Source organism: Carcharodon carcharias, chromosome 9 (genome assembly GCF_017639515.1).
Source record: "Carcharodon carcharias isolate sCarCar2 chromosome 9, sCarCar2.pri, whole genome shotgun sequence".
In the NCBI taxonomy this organism is placed as follows: Eukaryota; Metazoa; Chordata; class Chondrichthyes; order Lamniformes; family Lamnidae; genus Carcharodon; species Carcharodon carcharias.
Window position 1 is genome coordinate 147,097,285 of NC_054475.1, and position 14,820 is coordinate 147,112,104.

General features: G+C 40.4%; 1 protein-coding gene across 2 annotated transcripts in view; it reads left to right on the forward strand.

Annotated features, from left to right (window-relative positions):
* Positions 1 to 1,266: 1,266 nt before the first annotated feature.
* LOC121282039 (magnesium transporter protein 1-like) overlaps positions 1,267 to 14,820 on the forward strand; it is a 43,206-nt gene continuing 29,652 nt past the window's right edge. For both annotated transcript variants that reach the window (XM_041195399.1, XM_041195400.1), the window contains exon 1: positions 1,267 to 1,411. In XM_041195399.1, the coding sequence (XP_041051333.1) occupies positions 1,328 to 1,411 (84 nt within the window). In that variant the 5' untranslated portion in view covers positions 1,267 to 1,327. The remainder of the gene's footprint in view (positions 1,412 to 14,820) is intronic.

Genomic DNA, 14,820 nt, shown 5'->3' on the forward strand with positions numbered 1-14,820 from the left:
TGACGACTTCAAAAAAAGGCCACTGCAGCGATAATATGCCACGGGTGGCCTTAATAAGCTGAGAACTGAACTTCTGACCCTCAGTGAAAGGAGGTCCTGCCCTCGAGAGCTGCTGGCCAAATAGCACCAGAAGAAAGTAGTAGGTGCTGCTGGGATTGCAAGGACACGAGGCCACGTGAATCTGGGGTTTCTGAGGTGGAGAGGGATCGGGCATCTTAGGGGGAGGGCAAGGGATTGGTGGGGGGAAAAGGTTTTGGAAGCCAGGCAGGGAGACACAAAGGTAGGGTTATGATCGGAGGGGGTGCTCCTGATTCACACATTGCACCCTCAAAGGAAGTAGCCTCCTTCCTTCCCACCCTTTCACGAACTTTGGTGAAAAAACAGCCTTCCCACTTTCACCTGCCTGCCACTGCCTAATGTTTTATGGCAAAGGAGGTGGATTGAGGCCCTTAGTTGCCACTTAAATGGGCAGTCAAGTGCCTCAATAAGCCGAAGGGCAGGAGACCTAGTGGACACCTTACCCACTCACCCCTTCGCCCCCAGTATTATGGGTACTGGGTCGGGGGTGGGCGGGAAGGCAGTGGGCCACCCACACAACCTATATTATGTGCCCCCTACTCCTGATAACATGGCTGGGGCGGGGGCTGTAAAATTCCCTCCCTAGGAGTTTTACTTCCTCCTAAATAACAAGGGCATCTATCTGTAGTGCATGCAAGTTTATAAATCTTGGGATTTGTAACATTGTTCATTTACTTTTAATTTATGTCCCAAGTGAAATTCTTTCTTGCTTATAAACTCTTTTTCAAGCTGGTCAACATAGTCATTGGCCCATGGTTGCAAGAGGAGGAAATGTACAAGATGCATTTTCACATCATCACAGATGAATCTATGTTCAATATTATTTTTAAATTTGAGAGGTTTGTGATTGGCTCCTTCTTACCCTATGTTTCAGAAGGGTAAATATGTACCATTGGTTCAATTAAGTCCAACAGACCACAATAACAGATTGCATTTATATAGCGCCTTTAAACTAGTTGAGTATCTCACTTCCCAGGAGTATTATCAAACAAAAGTTGACACCGAACCACATAAGGAGACATTAAGGCAGGTGACTAAAAATCTTAGCCAAATAAGTAGCTTTGCTCCAAACGAGACAAGTGCCAAATATTTGTCCCGGCCGCAGGAGCCAACCAATCACAAAAACTCGACTGAAGGGGGGGGGGGTTTCGTTTCGCCTTTGCGTCTGACGTCACCGCCATGGCGGCGTGCCGTGCGTCTACGTCATGGCGTTGTTGGCGCTCTGAGCGAGTTGAGGTGGGAGGCCAAGATGGCAGGGAATCGGTTGTTGGTGGCGTTTGTTGTCCTGTTTGTGTGCTGCGGAATCCCGTCTGATGGGCAGAAGAAGAAAGAGGTTTGAAGGGGCAGGGGCGGGGGAAGAAACTCATTAATTAATTTAAAATAAGCGGGTAGGGTGTCAGGCCTGTGGGTAGGAGGAGGCCGCGTGCAGGCAGCAGCTGCTGCACACACACTGATCAGCCGAGGGGCCAGGGACTCCCAGTAATAAACAGTTGAAGTGCGAGCCTTCAAACCGCTTAACAATAAAAGCCTTTTCTCTCCTGGCACAGGCTTGGCACTGCTGCAGTATTTCTCCTTAACTTCCTTGTTGGTTTTTTTTTAATTGAATCCTTTTCAAACGTTACTGCATAAACTGGGGAATCCATTTTGTAAGATTTTCCCTCTTAACCAGGAAAGGGATTTGGTATCATTTCAAAAGAGCAGTGACAAGATCCCGTTTTAAGAATTAGACTGCTTTTTTTGACTCTGCACTGAACAAATATTCAACCTTTAAAAAACGGTTGCAGTTTAAAATCAACCTTCGTTTTTTTGCGGACGTGTACAACATTGCTATATTATGTTCAAGCTGATAATACCACACCAAAATAATTGAGTGTAATGTCAGAACTGACGTTTAGACGCTGTACCCAGAAATTTCCACTTGAAGAAAAGTTTTTTTTCATTAGCGTCCTATTCATGAATTTTGCTGGAAATGGTGGCTAGTAACCTTTTAACAGAGGGCTATTAAAATCGGTAGATCCTCACTTGTTTTGGGTTTCGAGGAATTCCTTTAGCTGGTGTTATAGGCGGACAGAAAATCTCTGGATGGGGGTGGATGGAACATATTGCATAAGAAGTGACAGTTATTTCACATGAGATGTAGGAAGTGAATAACTAATGTGATGTTGCATAGGAACAGGAATAGTCTGTTCTGAAATCAGATCATGGTTGATCTGTGACCTGACTCCAAATACCTGTTTTTGACCCATATCCCTTAATATTTTAGATTTGTTAACTAATCAGTTGATTTGAAATGTATCTAGCTTCAGTTGTTGTTTGGAGAAGAGTTCCAAGTGTCTACTACCATTTGTGTATAGAAGTGATTCTTAACTTCAGTCTTAAAAAGCCTGGCTCTATTTTTTTAGGCTATGCCTCCTAGTTCTATGCTCCCCAACCAGAGAGAACAGCTTCTCCCTATTTACCTTCTCTGAGCCCTTAATTTCTTCAATTTTGACCAAATTTCCCCCTTCCTTTTGTAAATCCAAAGATTACAATCCCAGTTTCTATAATTGCTCCTCATAATTTAATCCTTGGGGTCCAGTTATCATAATGAGTGCATACTGGGAGTTTGGTGAGTGGGGGTGTTTAAAGTATTAACCTTGTTCTTGAAAAGATTAGTCTGTAATTAGTAGTAACTGGAAAATACTGTGTAAGTAGACTACATTTTTTTCTTCCAGCCTCAGACAGGGTAAACACATTTGCTGAGAGAGCTAGGTAGTTGTTAGCTAATTGGTTGAATCCGGTTTCTCTAGCTCCAGTTCAGTTTACTATAAATTCAGGGTTCTTTAGTACAGCTAAGGCAAGTGCAGCTTTGGAACTGAGTGCAAACCTGGGCGTTTGGTGGGTGGGGCAGTTTGGTGAAGAGGAGAAGGAGGTGTTCCATTCCTTTTGCCTTTTCTACCTTTTTCACTCTGTAGGAATTGGTTTTTGCTCTACTGCAGGGAAAGGAACTAGCTGTTTGGCAAGTATCTGGTAAGTGGTTAAGGCCTGTTCCTGAGGTTTAAAATAGTATATGAACTGGTGGTAAAGTTAATAAAACATATTGAAAAGGCAAATAAATAAGTGAATAATATAATTAAGTAATTAATTAAAACATATTAAGGACAGTGGGACAGGTGATGTGCTCAGGCTGCAGCATGTGGGAGCTCCTGGCTGCCAGTGTGATTCAGGGCAAATGTTTGCAGTAAGTGTTCGTGGAATGAGGAGCTTTGGCTCATAGTCATTGAGCTGCAGATACTGGATACATCAGGAAGGGGGAAAGTTACCAGGAGACAGTCGTATCACTTAGGATAGGGTCTTCTGATTTGGTCAGCGGTCAGACAGGAGGGTGTGACTGCGAGTGAGGCAGGTAAGGGGACTTGGAGTGCAGGTGTGTCAGCCTTTGCAATTTTCCTATAGGTTTGAGGTGTTCTCAGCTTGTTTGGATGAGAGTGGGGGCTGCAGAGTGGATAAGCAAACTGATCATGGTATAGGCAGCCAGTCAGTGGAGGGAGCAAAAAGGAATGTAGTAGGAGTAGGAGTCACTATAGTGAGATGTATTGACACTGTTCTCTGCAGCAAAGAGTGAGTGTCCAGACAGCTGTTCTCCTAATGTGCATCACAATTCAAAAGTGGAGCAACAACTTGAGGCAGAAGTCTTATCGTAGCGCTGTGGGTGCAGACTAAGAGCAGTGTTTTTTCTCATGTGCAAATATGAACATGAAAATATCTATTCATGAGATGCTTACTATCCATGCCAAATGCTAACAGTTAGCTTATGCTTGTGACATTTCTTTTGGATAATGCATTTGAAAATTATGCCTCCTATTAGCATTGTATGTGAGATGCAAGGGATCAAATTTGAGAAGATGTGGTAAATCAAAGAGTAGAGAAAAGGCAAGAGAGAAAGATATTAATGTGGGAAATGATAACCAGACTGAGAGAGGAAGGGACAGAGAGTACAGGGAGTACAAATCTAAGAGTAAATCAGATCAGGCTAAAGGTTACAAAAATAATAAAAGGACAAAACTAAAGGCTCTGTATCTGAATGCATGCAGCATTCAAAATAAAACAGATGAACTGAGATTGCAAATATAAATAGATAAGTACAATCTGATAGCCATTACAGAGGCATGGCTGCAGGATGACATAGATTGGGAACCTGAATATTGAAGAGTACATGACATTTAGGAAGGACAGGAAGTTAGGAAAAGATGTCGGGTGGCTATGTTAATTAATGATGATGTAAGCACAATAGAGAGGGAAGACCTAAGTTTAGGAAAGCAGGATGTCAAAACAGTTTGGGTGGAGATGAGAAATGATAACGGCAAGAAGTCACTTGTGCAAGTGGTGTACAGGCCCCCTAACAGTAACCATATGGTAGGATGGGTATAAAGGGAGAAATAATGGGAGCTTGTCAGAAAGATATGGCAGTAATTATGAGGGACTTTAATCTGCATATCGACCGGGGAGTCCAAATGGGCAAAGGTAGCCTAGATGAGAAATTCAGAGAACATTTTTGGGATATTTTCTTAGAACAGCATGTTCTGGCACCAAGCAGAAAGCAGGCTATATTAGATCTTGTATTGCGCAACGTGAAAGGATTAATTAATGACCCCAGTGAAGGTGCCCCTAGGAAGCAGCAATCATAATATTGAATTTTGCATTGAGTTTGAGACTATATTTAAAAAATAAGGGCAATTATGAGGACATGAAAGCACAGCTAGCCAAACTAAATGGCAAATTAAGTTAAGGGATAAGTCGATAGAGATGCAGTGGTGGAAATTTAAGGGGATATTTCGATATACAAAATAGATACATTTCAATGAGAAAAAAATTCCAAGAGAATGACCCATCATCTGTGGTTAACTAAAAAAATTAAAGATAGTATCAAACTTAAAGAAAAAGCATAAGATTGTGCAAAGATGGGTGGCAGGTCAGAAGATTGGACAGAATATAAAAGAAACAGCAAAGAATGACCAATAGAGTGATCAGGAAGGAAAAATTGGTAATTGAGAAAAAGTTAGCTAGAAAGGTAAATCTAGATAGTAAGAGTTTCTATAGATATTTTAAAAATAGTTAACAAAGTGAGCATTGATCCTATGAAAAATGAGTCTGGGGAATTAATAATGGAAAATAAGGAGATGGCATAGAACATAGGAGCTCGCTATTCAATATGGCTGATCCTCCATCTCAACACCATCCTCCCACTCTCTCCCCATACCCGTTGATGCCTTTAGGGAGTCTAGAAATCTATCTATTCCCTTCTTAAATATATTCAGTGACTTGGCCTCCATAGCTTTCTGTGGTAGAGAATTCCATTGATTCACCACCCTCTGAGTGAAGAAGTTTCTCCTCATCTCAGCCCTAAATGGCTGACCCTGTACTCTAAGAGTGTGACTCCCTTGTTCTAGACCCCTGTTATGATGGAAGCAGTTGGTAAAGCGGATTTATTTTAAAAATTCCAGAGGGAAACTTTAAACAACTGTCATAACCAATAATTTTAAATGTTATGTTTGAGATGCGACTCTAAACTCAAGAATCAGACTACTAGTTCTTGAGGTTTTACATTAAACTACATGAAGCATTTTATTAATTTACAGTTAAAATACATGTGCACCTGGCTACAAATTACTGCTATCACACCTTTAACAAATTCCCAAATTAAGGCAACAGCAACCCATAGACTTAACCAAACACCAGGCAAAGCATTTTCACCTTACGAATTCAAAATCAACATATTGCTTGGTAGCTGTTAGAAAGGCATCAAGTTTTCACCCCACTTATTGAATGCTCTAGTCAAAAAAATGCAAATGCATTCTATCTCTCTTACATATCAAAACTAGTACATATCAAAGCACCCAGAATAACTGGCTTCAATCCAATTAAGGCACACCCATAGACTAACCTCTATTTTAAAAGATAAATATTTTCCAAAATATTACAGTAATAGTTTCATGATATCCCCTTTATCTAAAAAATGAATAGTCATAGTTCTAAACGACAGCTTTGTTTTAATAACCCATCTCACACCATTTCCTATACTTACTACACTATTACATTACCAGATGTATGCATTAACATAAATATATATACAAGTCCTTGGTATCAACAGAAATAACTCCAGTACAGTGTCCAAGTTTTTTTTAAATGCCCCAATTTTCTTTAAGCTTCAAACTCTTGATAATGTATCTGCGAACAGACTTTCTCTTCCAGCAATATGTGTAATATGTAGATTAAATGGTTGTAACAATAGACTCCATCTGAAAAGCCTTGCATTTTTGTCTTGTAATTTGTCAAAACTTCAGGGGATTATGATCTGTATATACAATTGTTTCTGATGAATTGTTTGCAACGTAAATTTCCAAATGCTGCAATGCTAACACCAAACTTAAAGGCTCTCTTTCGATCGTTGAATATCTTCTCTGTTGTACATTCAGCTTTCGTGAAAAATACCCTATTAGTTTTTCAATTGCAGTGTCATCATCATGTAACAGTACAGCCCCAATGCCTATATCGCTTGCATCAATGGCCAACTTAAGTTGCTAGGCATAATTGCGTACTACCAAGACTGGTGTCGTAGTCATTACAGTTTTCAAGCTATTGAATGACTTCTGACACTCCAGTGTCCATTGAAACTTCTAGTTTTTTAATAGTTCAGTCAGTGGAGCAACCACTTGGCTAAAATTTGGTACAAATTTCCGGTAAAACCGACTCATGCCCTTAAATCTTAAAAGTTCTCGTTGTGCTATTCTGGGAAATCCACGATAGCTTTGACTTTTGCATCTCTCAGAGCCACCTTACCATGTCCAGTAGTATGGCCTAGATACATAACTTGCGCTTTTGCAAATTCACTTTTAGCCAAGTTCATCACCAAATTACAATTCTTGTAGTCGAGTAAGTAATTCTTCCAGATGCTGTAAATCCTCCTCCCACGTCTGACTGAAAACAATTAGATCATCAGTGTAAACCATACAACTGCTTAGACCGGCAATTACTTTGTTTGTCAGTTTTCGAAATGTTGCAGTTGCATTCTTCATACCAAACGGCATGACTTTAAACTGATGTAGTCCACTTGGCATTACGAAAGCTGATATCTCCTTTGCCCTCTCCGACAATGGTACCTGCCAATATACTTTTAGCAAGTCAACCTTTGTGATAAATTTCAATTATCCCACTTTCTCAATGCAATCCTCCAACAGTGGCTTGGAATATAAATCTGTTTTTGTCATCACATTCACCTTTCAGTAGTCCACATACAGTCTTTGTGTTCTATCCAATTTCAGTACCAGTACAACAGGTAAATTCCAGTTACTGCAACTAGACTCAATATCATTTGGAAGCATGAAATCAATTTCTTTTTGTACTTGGGATAACTTTGCCAGATTGAATTTATAAAGTTGTTGCATTATTGAAGATGATATATACATACATCATGTAAAGCTAAATGTGCTTTTCCCAACTTATTTCCACAAATAGGTTTGTGTGACTGCAGTAGCTTTTCTAAATCACTTAGACACTTGCTTGGAAGGTAACTCAATATTTCATTTAAATTTTCAAGCACCCCCTCAATATCCAATTTGATTAGAGGAAAATCAATTTCAGAGTCCTGCACTTCTACCTCTTTCTCATCATCCATCATCACTAACACTCCTTTTTGTTCCTCTTCCCTGTCAAAGTACTTTTTAAGCATATTTACATGACACACCCTCTACTTCTTCCTTCTACCTGGAGTATTTATTAAATAATTTACTTCACTCAATTTCTTTTCAATTTTGTAAGGCCCACTAAATCTTGCATTTAATGAATCCCCCAGTACTGGTAGCAAAACTAATACTTTCTCTCCAGAAACAAAACAGTGAATTTCAGCTACCTTATCTACTTTCACTTTCATCACTTACTGTGATATGAAATTTGACCCTTGATCTGATTGTATTTCCTTAGGTAAACCATACCTTGTAAAAAATGTAATTAACTCCTCTGCAGTTTTCTTAATTGTAATATTTCTAAAAGGTATCGCTTCAGGAAACCCAGTAGATATATCCATTATTGTTAATAAAAACTGATTTTCATTTTTAGTCTTAGGGAGGGGTCTTACACAGTCAATCATGACCCTGGTAAAAGGTTCTTTAAATGCTGGTATTAGAATTAACTATGCAGGCTTAATCACTGCTTGTGCTTTTCCTGTTACTTGACATATATGACAGGTTCTACAGAATTTGACCACATCCCTATGTAATCCTGGCTAATAAAAAATACCTCTATCTTTTCCTGTGTTTTCCTAATTCCTAAATGCCCTCCATTGAAATTTCTTGAGCAATCCTCAGAATCTCATTTCTATAACCTAATGGCTTAACAAGCTGATGCACCTCTCTCCAGCTTTCATTTGTTGAGACGTAATCCAACCATCACTTTCTCATTAATATATTCCCTTGAAGAAAATAACATACCGGTACATCGATGATTACTTCGGTACCGCTTCATGCTCTCGTCGGGACTTGGAAAAATTTATTAATTTTGCTTCCAATCTCCACCCCTCCATCATTTTCACGTGGTCCATCTCTGACACTTCCCTTCCTTTCCTTGACCTCTCTGTCTCAATCTCTGGTGATAGACTGTCCACCAATATCCATTACAAACCCACCGACTCCCACAGCTACCTCGACTACAGCTCCTCACACCCCGCTTCCTGTAAGGACTCCATCCCATTCTCTCAGTTCCTTCGCTTCCGTCGCATCTGTTCCGATGATGCTACCTTCAAAAACAGTTCCTCTGACATGTCCTCCTTCTTCCTTAACCAAGGTTTTCCACCCACGGTCGTTGACAGGGCCCTCAACCGTGTCCGGCCCATCTCCCGCGCATCCGCCCTCACGCCTTCTCCTCCCTCCCAGAAACATGATAGGGTCCCCCTTGTCCTCACTTATCACCCTACCAGCCTCCGCATTCAAAGGATCATCCTCCGCCATTTCTGCCAACTCCAGCATGATGCCACCACCAAACACATCTTCCCTTCACCCCCCCTATCGGCATTCCGTAGGGATCGCTCCCTCCGGGACACCCTGGTCCACTCCTCCATCACCCCCTACTCCTCAACCCCCTCCTATGGCACCACCCCATGCCCACGGAAAAGATGCAACACCTGCCCCTTCACTTCCTCTCTCCTCACCGTCCAAGGGCCCAAACACTCCTTTCAAGTGAAGCAGCATTTCACTTGCATTTCCCCCAACTTGGTCTACTGCATTCGTTGCTCCCAATGTGGTCTCCTCTACATTGGAGAGACCAAACGTAAACTGGGCGACCGCTTTGCAGAACACCTGTGGTCTGTCCGCAAGAATGACCCAAACCTCCCTGTCGCTTGCCATTTTAACACTCCACCCTGCTCTCTTGCCCACATGTCTGTCCTTGGCTTGCTGCATTGTTCCAGTGAAGCCCAACGCAAACTGGAGGAACAACACCTCATCTTCCGACTAGGCACTTTACAGCCTTCCGGACTGAATATTGAATTCAACAACTTTAGGTCTTGAGCTCCCTCCTCCATCCCCACCCCCTTTCTGTTTCCCCCTTCCTTTTTTTTTCCAATAAATTATATAGATTTTTCTTTTCCCACCTATTTCCATTATTTTTAAATATTTTAAAATCTTTTATGCTCTCCCCACCCCCACTAGAGCTATACCTTGAGTGCCCTACCATCCATTCTTAATTAGCACATTCGTTTAGATAATATCACCAACTTTAACAGCTATGTGTTCTTTTGTTCTATTGTTGGTGACATCTTTTGATGATCTGCTACTATCACTGCTTGTTTGTCCCTACAACCACACCAACCCCCTCCACTTCTCTCTCTCTCTTTCTCTCTCCGCTCTCCTCCCCCCCCCCCCCCACCTTAAACCAGCTTATATTTCAACTCTTTCTTGGACTTGAACTCAAGTTCTGTCGAAGGGTCATGAGGACTCGAAACGTCAACTCTTTTCTTCTCCGCCGATGCTGCCGGACCTGCTGAGTTTTTCCAGGTAATTCTGTTTTTGTTTTGGATTTCCAGCATCCGCAGTTTTTTTGTTTTTATACTGGAATACATTTTGCTTCAGTTTCTGAATAAGCTTTCTGATATAACTTTTAATTGCAAATAATTTTCGTGTAACTCCACTAACCTCTTTGAGTTAAACACTTCAACTGAACTGTCCTGCATTCCTTCCTCCTGAACAATGTTATTAAATACAGTGTTAGCTAAGTGGATTTCGACACCACCTTCTTGCCTTTGAACTGTCTGCTTATCTAGTTTATTTTGTTCTTCCCGATGGGCCTTTGACCTTGTTATAACATAATCAGGAAACAATCCAGGATGTTCCTTCTGTAGCACTTCTGTTGAAAACATTTCTATAGGCTGCTCAACTATCACAGGCATCACTCACACTTGCATTCAAGCTATATCATTACCCAGAATAAATTGAACCCCTGCAATGGGCAATTTATCCACCACTCCAACTATAACCTCGCCCGTCTTTAATCTGCTCTTTAAATTTACCTTCCACAACAGAATAGATTTAGCATCTCCATGAACCCCACTTATTGTTACCTTCCCCTGTAACACTCCCTCTGAACAGCAAAAATCACTATCCAACAACATTAAGGATTGACTAGTCCATACCTCAATATTTTAACATCTTTACCTACTCCACCCTGTACACATGGAAAGACTTTCCCTTCAAACACAAAGTCTTTAAACATTTCTGAAACCTGCTCCTCAGAATTCTCTTGAGTAAACTGTGCTCACAATCCCACTTCTTTACCTTTCACTGATTCTCTGTTTCACCTGTACACAAACCACTGGTTTCTCCAGTGTCTGAACCTCAGAGCCCACAGAACTTTTACCTTCAAAGCTTTTCTGCACCCCAATAATTCCTACAGATTTTTCCTACAACCTCCAACACACTGACTGCCCTACTTTATTACAGTGAAAACACCTCAATTTTCGAATGTCACTTCTGCCTTCAGCACCTTTTGTTGTGAGAAAAAACTTCCTGAGAACTTCCAGCTACTCCTTTTTTTCCCTGACCACCTGCCTTCCTTTCACCTTGCAACTTTTTATCCTTTTCCAATTTGAAAGCGTGACGGAAAAAAGGTTTAGCTCTATGAACTAACTCATAATCATCAGTTACCTTTGCTGCTTGTCTTACAGAATCAACCCTCTGTTCCTCCACATAAGTTCTCATTACCAAAGGGATTGAATCTTTAAATTCTTTCAAAAGAATGACTTCCTTAAGAGCGGCATATGTTGTCTCTATTTTTAATGCCTGTATCCACTGGTCAAAATTACTTTGTTTTATGCTTTCAAACTCAAATAAGTTTGCCCAGGCTGTTTTCTCACATTCCTAAATTTCTGCCTGTATGCATCAGGAACCAACTCATATGCACTCAAAATAGCTTTTTTCACCACATCATAATTCCCTGGCATTTCTTCTGAAAGCGAAGCATATACCTCAAGCCCCCTACCTAATAACTTAAGATTGTAATAATAATGTCCAGTTTTTCTGTGGCCATTTCATCTGTTTAGCTAGCTTCTCAAATGAAATAAAGAACGCTTCAATATCTGTTTCCTCAAACTTTGGAAGAGCTTGTATAAATTTAAATATGTCCCCACTGGGTTCTTCTCTGGAGACAAATCCTTTCTCACCTACTGACATCTGTTTCCTAACTGCCAACATTTTCAGTTGGAATTCTCTTTCCCTCTTTTTTTTGCTTTCCTCCTTCTCCATCTTTGCAATTTCTAATTCCCTTTTAAAAGCCATTTCTCTGTCTTTTGCTTCAAATTCAAGCTTTTTCATTTGCAACTAAAGTCTCACTACCTCCAGCTGTGACTTACTAGTGTCAGGTTTCATTCCCAACTGTAGATGATGTGCTATACTTTTAACTATGTCAGATTTCCTAGCTCCTGCAGGTAACCCCAGTTGTAACTTATCCGCCAACTCTGTTAACTTGATTTTGGTTATTTTCTCCATCGCACTGAATTATCTCTTCTGCTCCCAGACAAGTCTTATAAAATACCTCACCAATTCCTGAATTCAAATTGCCTCATGAGCTTTGAGATCCACCAATTCCTAACCAATCAAGGAATTTGAAATATAATTTATTGTGGCACTGCCCCCAATTGTTATGACCAATGCAGTTGGTAAAACAGAGTTATTTTTAAAATCCCAGAGGGAAACTTTAATCAACTGTCATAACCAATAATTTAAGTGTTACGTTTGAGATGCGACTCTAAACTCAGGAATCAAACCACTAGTTCTCGAGGTTTTACATTAAACTAAATGAAACATTTTATTAATTTACATAGTAGTATTTTGTAGCCATGTGTACATATATTTTACTATCATATCTTTTAACAAATTCCAATCTCCATTAAGGCAACAGCAACCCATAGACTTAACCAAACACCAGGCAAAGCATTTTCACCTTACAAATTCAAAATGAGGTTCTTTTCACTGTGGAGCCAGTTGGAGGCTTACAGCTGCCTTTTGATTTTACATTGCCTCTGCCTGCACACCCGAAAACTACTGAGGTTATATCTACCACCACTGATTGAATTCAAATTCTCATTGTCTCACCAGTTTCTTTACCTTTTAATAATGAAACCCCATTCATTGTACCAATTTTATTAGTAATATAAACATATGGCTTGGTAGCTGTCAGAAAGGCATCAAGTTTTCACCCTACTTCGAATGCTCTATTCAAAATAACGCAAATGCATGCTATCTCTATTACATATCAAAACCAGTACATATCAAAGCACCCAGACTAGCTGGCTTCAATCCAATTAAGACATACCCACAGACTAACCTCTATTTTAAAAGAAAAATATTTTCCAAAATATTATATACACTAATAGCTTCATAACACTCCCCCCCCCCCAAGCCAAAGGAAACATCACCCCTGCATCCAGCCTGTCCAGCCCCATCAGAATTTTATACATTTCAATGATATCCTCTTTCATTCTTCTAAACTCCAGTGAATACTGGCCTAGTCAACCCAATGCCTCCTCATACACCAATCCTGCCATCCCAGAAGTCAGTCCAGTGAACCTTTGCTGCACTCCCTCAATGGCAAGTGTGTCCTTTCTTAGGTGAGGAGACCAAAACTGCACACACTACTCCAGGTGTGGTCTCACCACGGCCCTGTACAGCTGCAGTGAGACATTCTTGCTCCTGTACTCATTCCTCTCGCAATGAAGGCCAATGTACCATTTTCAGCCTTAACTGCTTGCTGCACAGGCGTGCTTGCTTTCAGTGATTGATGTACAAGGACACCCAGGTCCCTTTGTACATCAACATTTCCTAATCGATCACCATTTAAATAACACTCTGCCTTTCATGGTTTCCTTTTGTTTAGATTTATGACCCTAGCTTTGTATCAGACTACTTCACTTCCCATCCTAATGAAGAACTCTATCATGTTATGGTCACTGTTCCCTAAATCACAATAAGATTATTCATTAACCCCTTCTCATTGCACAATACCAGATCTAGGAAAGCCTGTTCCTGCCAGATGAATTGAACCTGTATTTTGTATCAGTCTTTACCTTAGAGGATGCAAGTAATATCCCAGAAATAGCTGATCATCAGGAAATTTAAGGGAGGGTGGAACTCGGTGGGGAGATGAGAATTGTTGGAGCTGTGGGTTGACAAGCCCCAGGTCCTGATGGACTTCATCCTAGGGTCTTAAAAGAAGTGGCAAATGAGATAGTTGATGCGTTGGTTTTAATTATCCAAAATTCCCTATATTTGTTGATCCACTAGATTGGAAAATAGCAAATGTAACTCTTTTATTCAAAAAGGGAGGGAGACAGAAAGCAGGTAACTTTCGGCCAGTTAGTTTAACATCTGTCATAGGGCAAATGTTAGAAGCTATTATTAAAGACGTTATAGCAGGGCACTTGGAAAAATTCAGGGTAACCAGGCAGAGTCAGCATGGTTTTGAGAAAGGGAAATCATGTTTAGCCAATTTATTGGAGTTCTTTGAAGAAGTAACACATACTGTAGCTAACCAGTGGATGTACTGTACTTATATTTCCAGATAAGGTGCCACATCAAAGGTTAGAGCGAAAAATAAAAGCTTACGGTGTAGGGGGTAACATATTGGCATGGATAGAAGATTGGCTAGCTAACAGTAAACAGAGGGTAGGTATAAATGGGTCTTTTTCTGGTTGCCAGTATGGAACGAGTGATGTGCTAAGGGATCAATGCTGGGGCCTCAACTTTTTACAATTTAGATAAATGACTTGGATTAAGGGACCAACGGAACGATTGCTAAATTTACTGATGACACAAAGATAAGTTGGATAGCGAGATGTGAAGAAGGCACAAGCAGGCTACAAAGTGACATAGGTTAAGTGAGTGGGCAAAGGCCTGGCAAGTGGAGAATAATGTCAGAAAGTGTGAAATTTTCCATATTGGCAGGAAAAATAAAAAAGTATATTGTCTAACTGGTGAGAGATTACAGAGCTCTGAAATGCAGCAGGATCTAGGCACCCATGTGCATGAATCACAAAAGGCTAGTATGTAGGTACAGCAAGACTAATAGAATGTTATCATTTATTGTGAGGGGAATTGAATGCAAAAGTATGGAGATTATGCTTCAGTTAAACAGGACATTGGTGAGACTACATCTGGAGTACTGTGTACAGCATTGGTCTCCTTATTTAAGGAAGGCTGTAAATGTGTTGGAAACAGATCA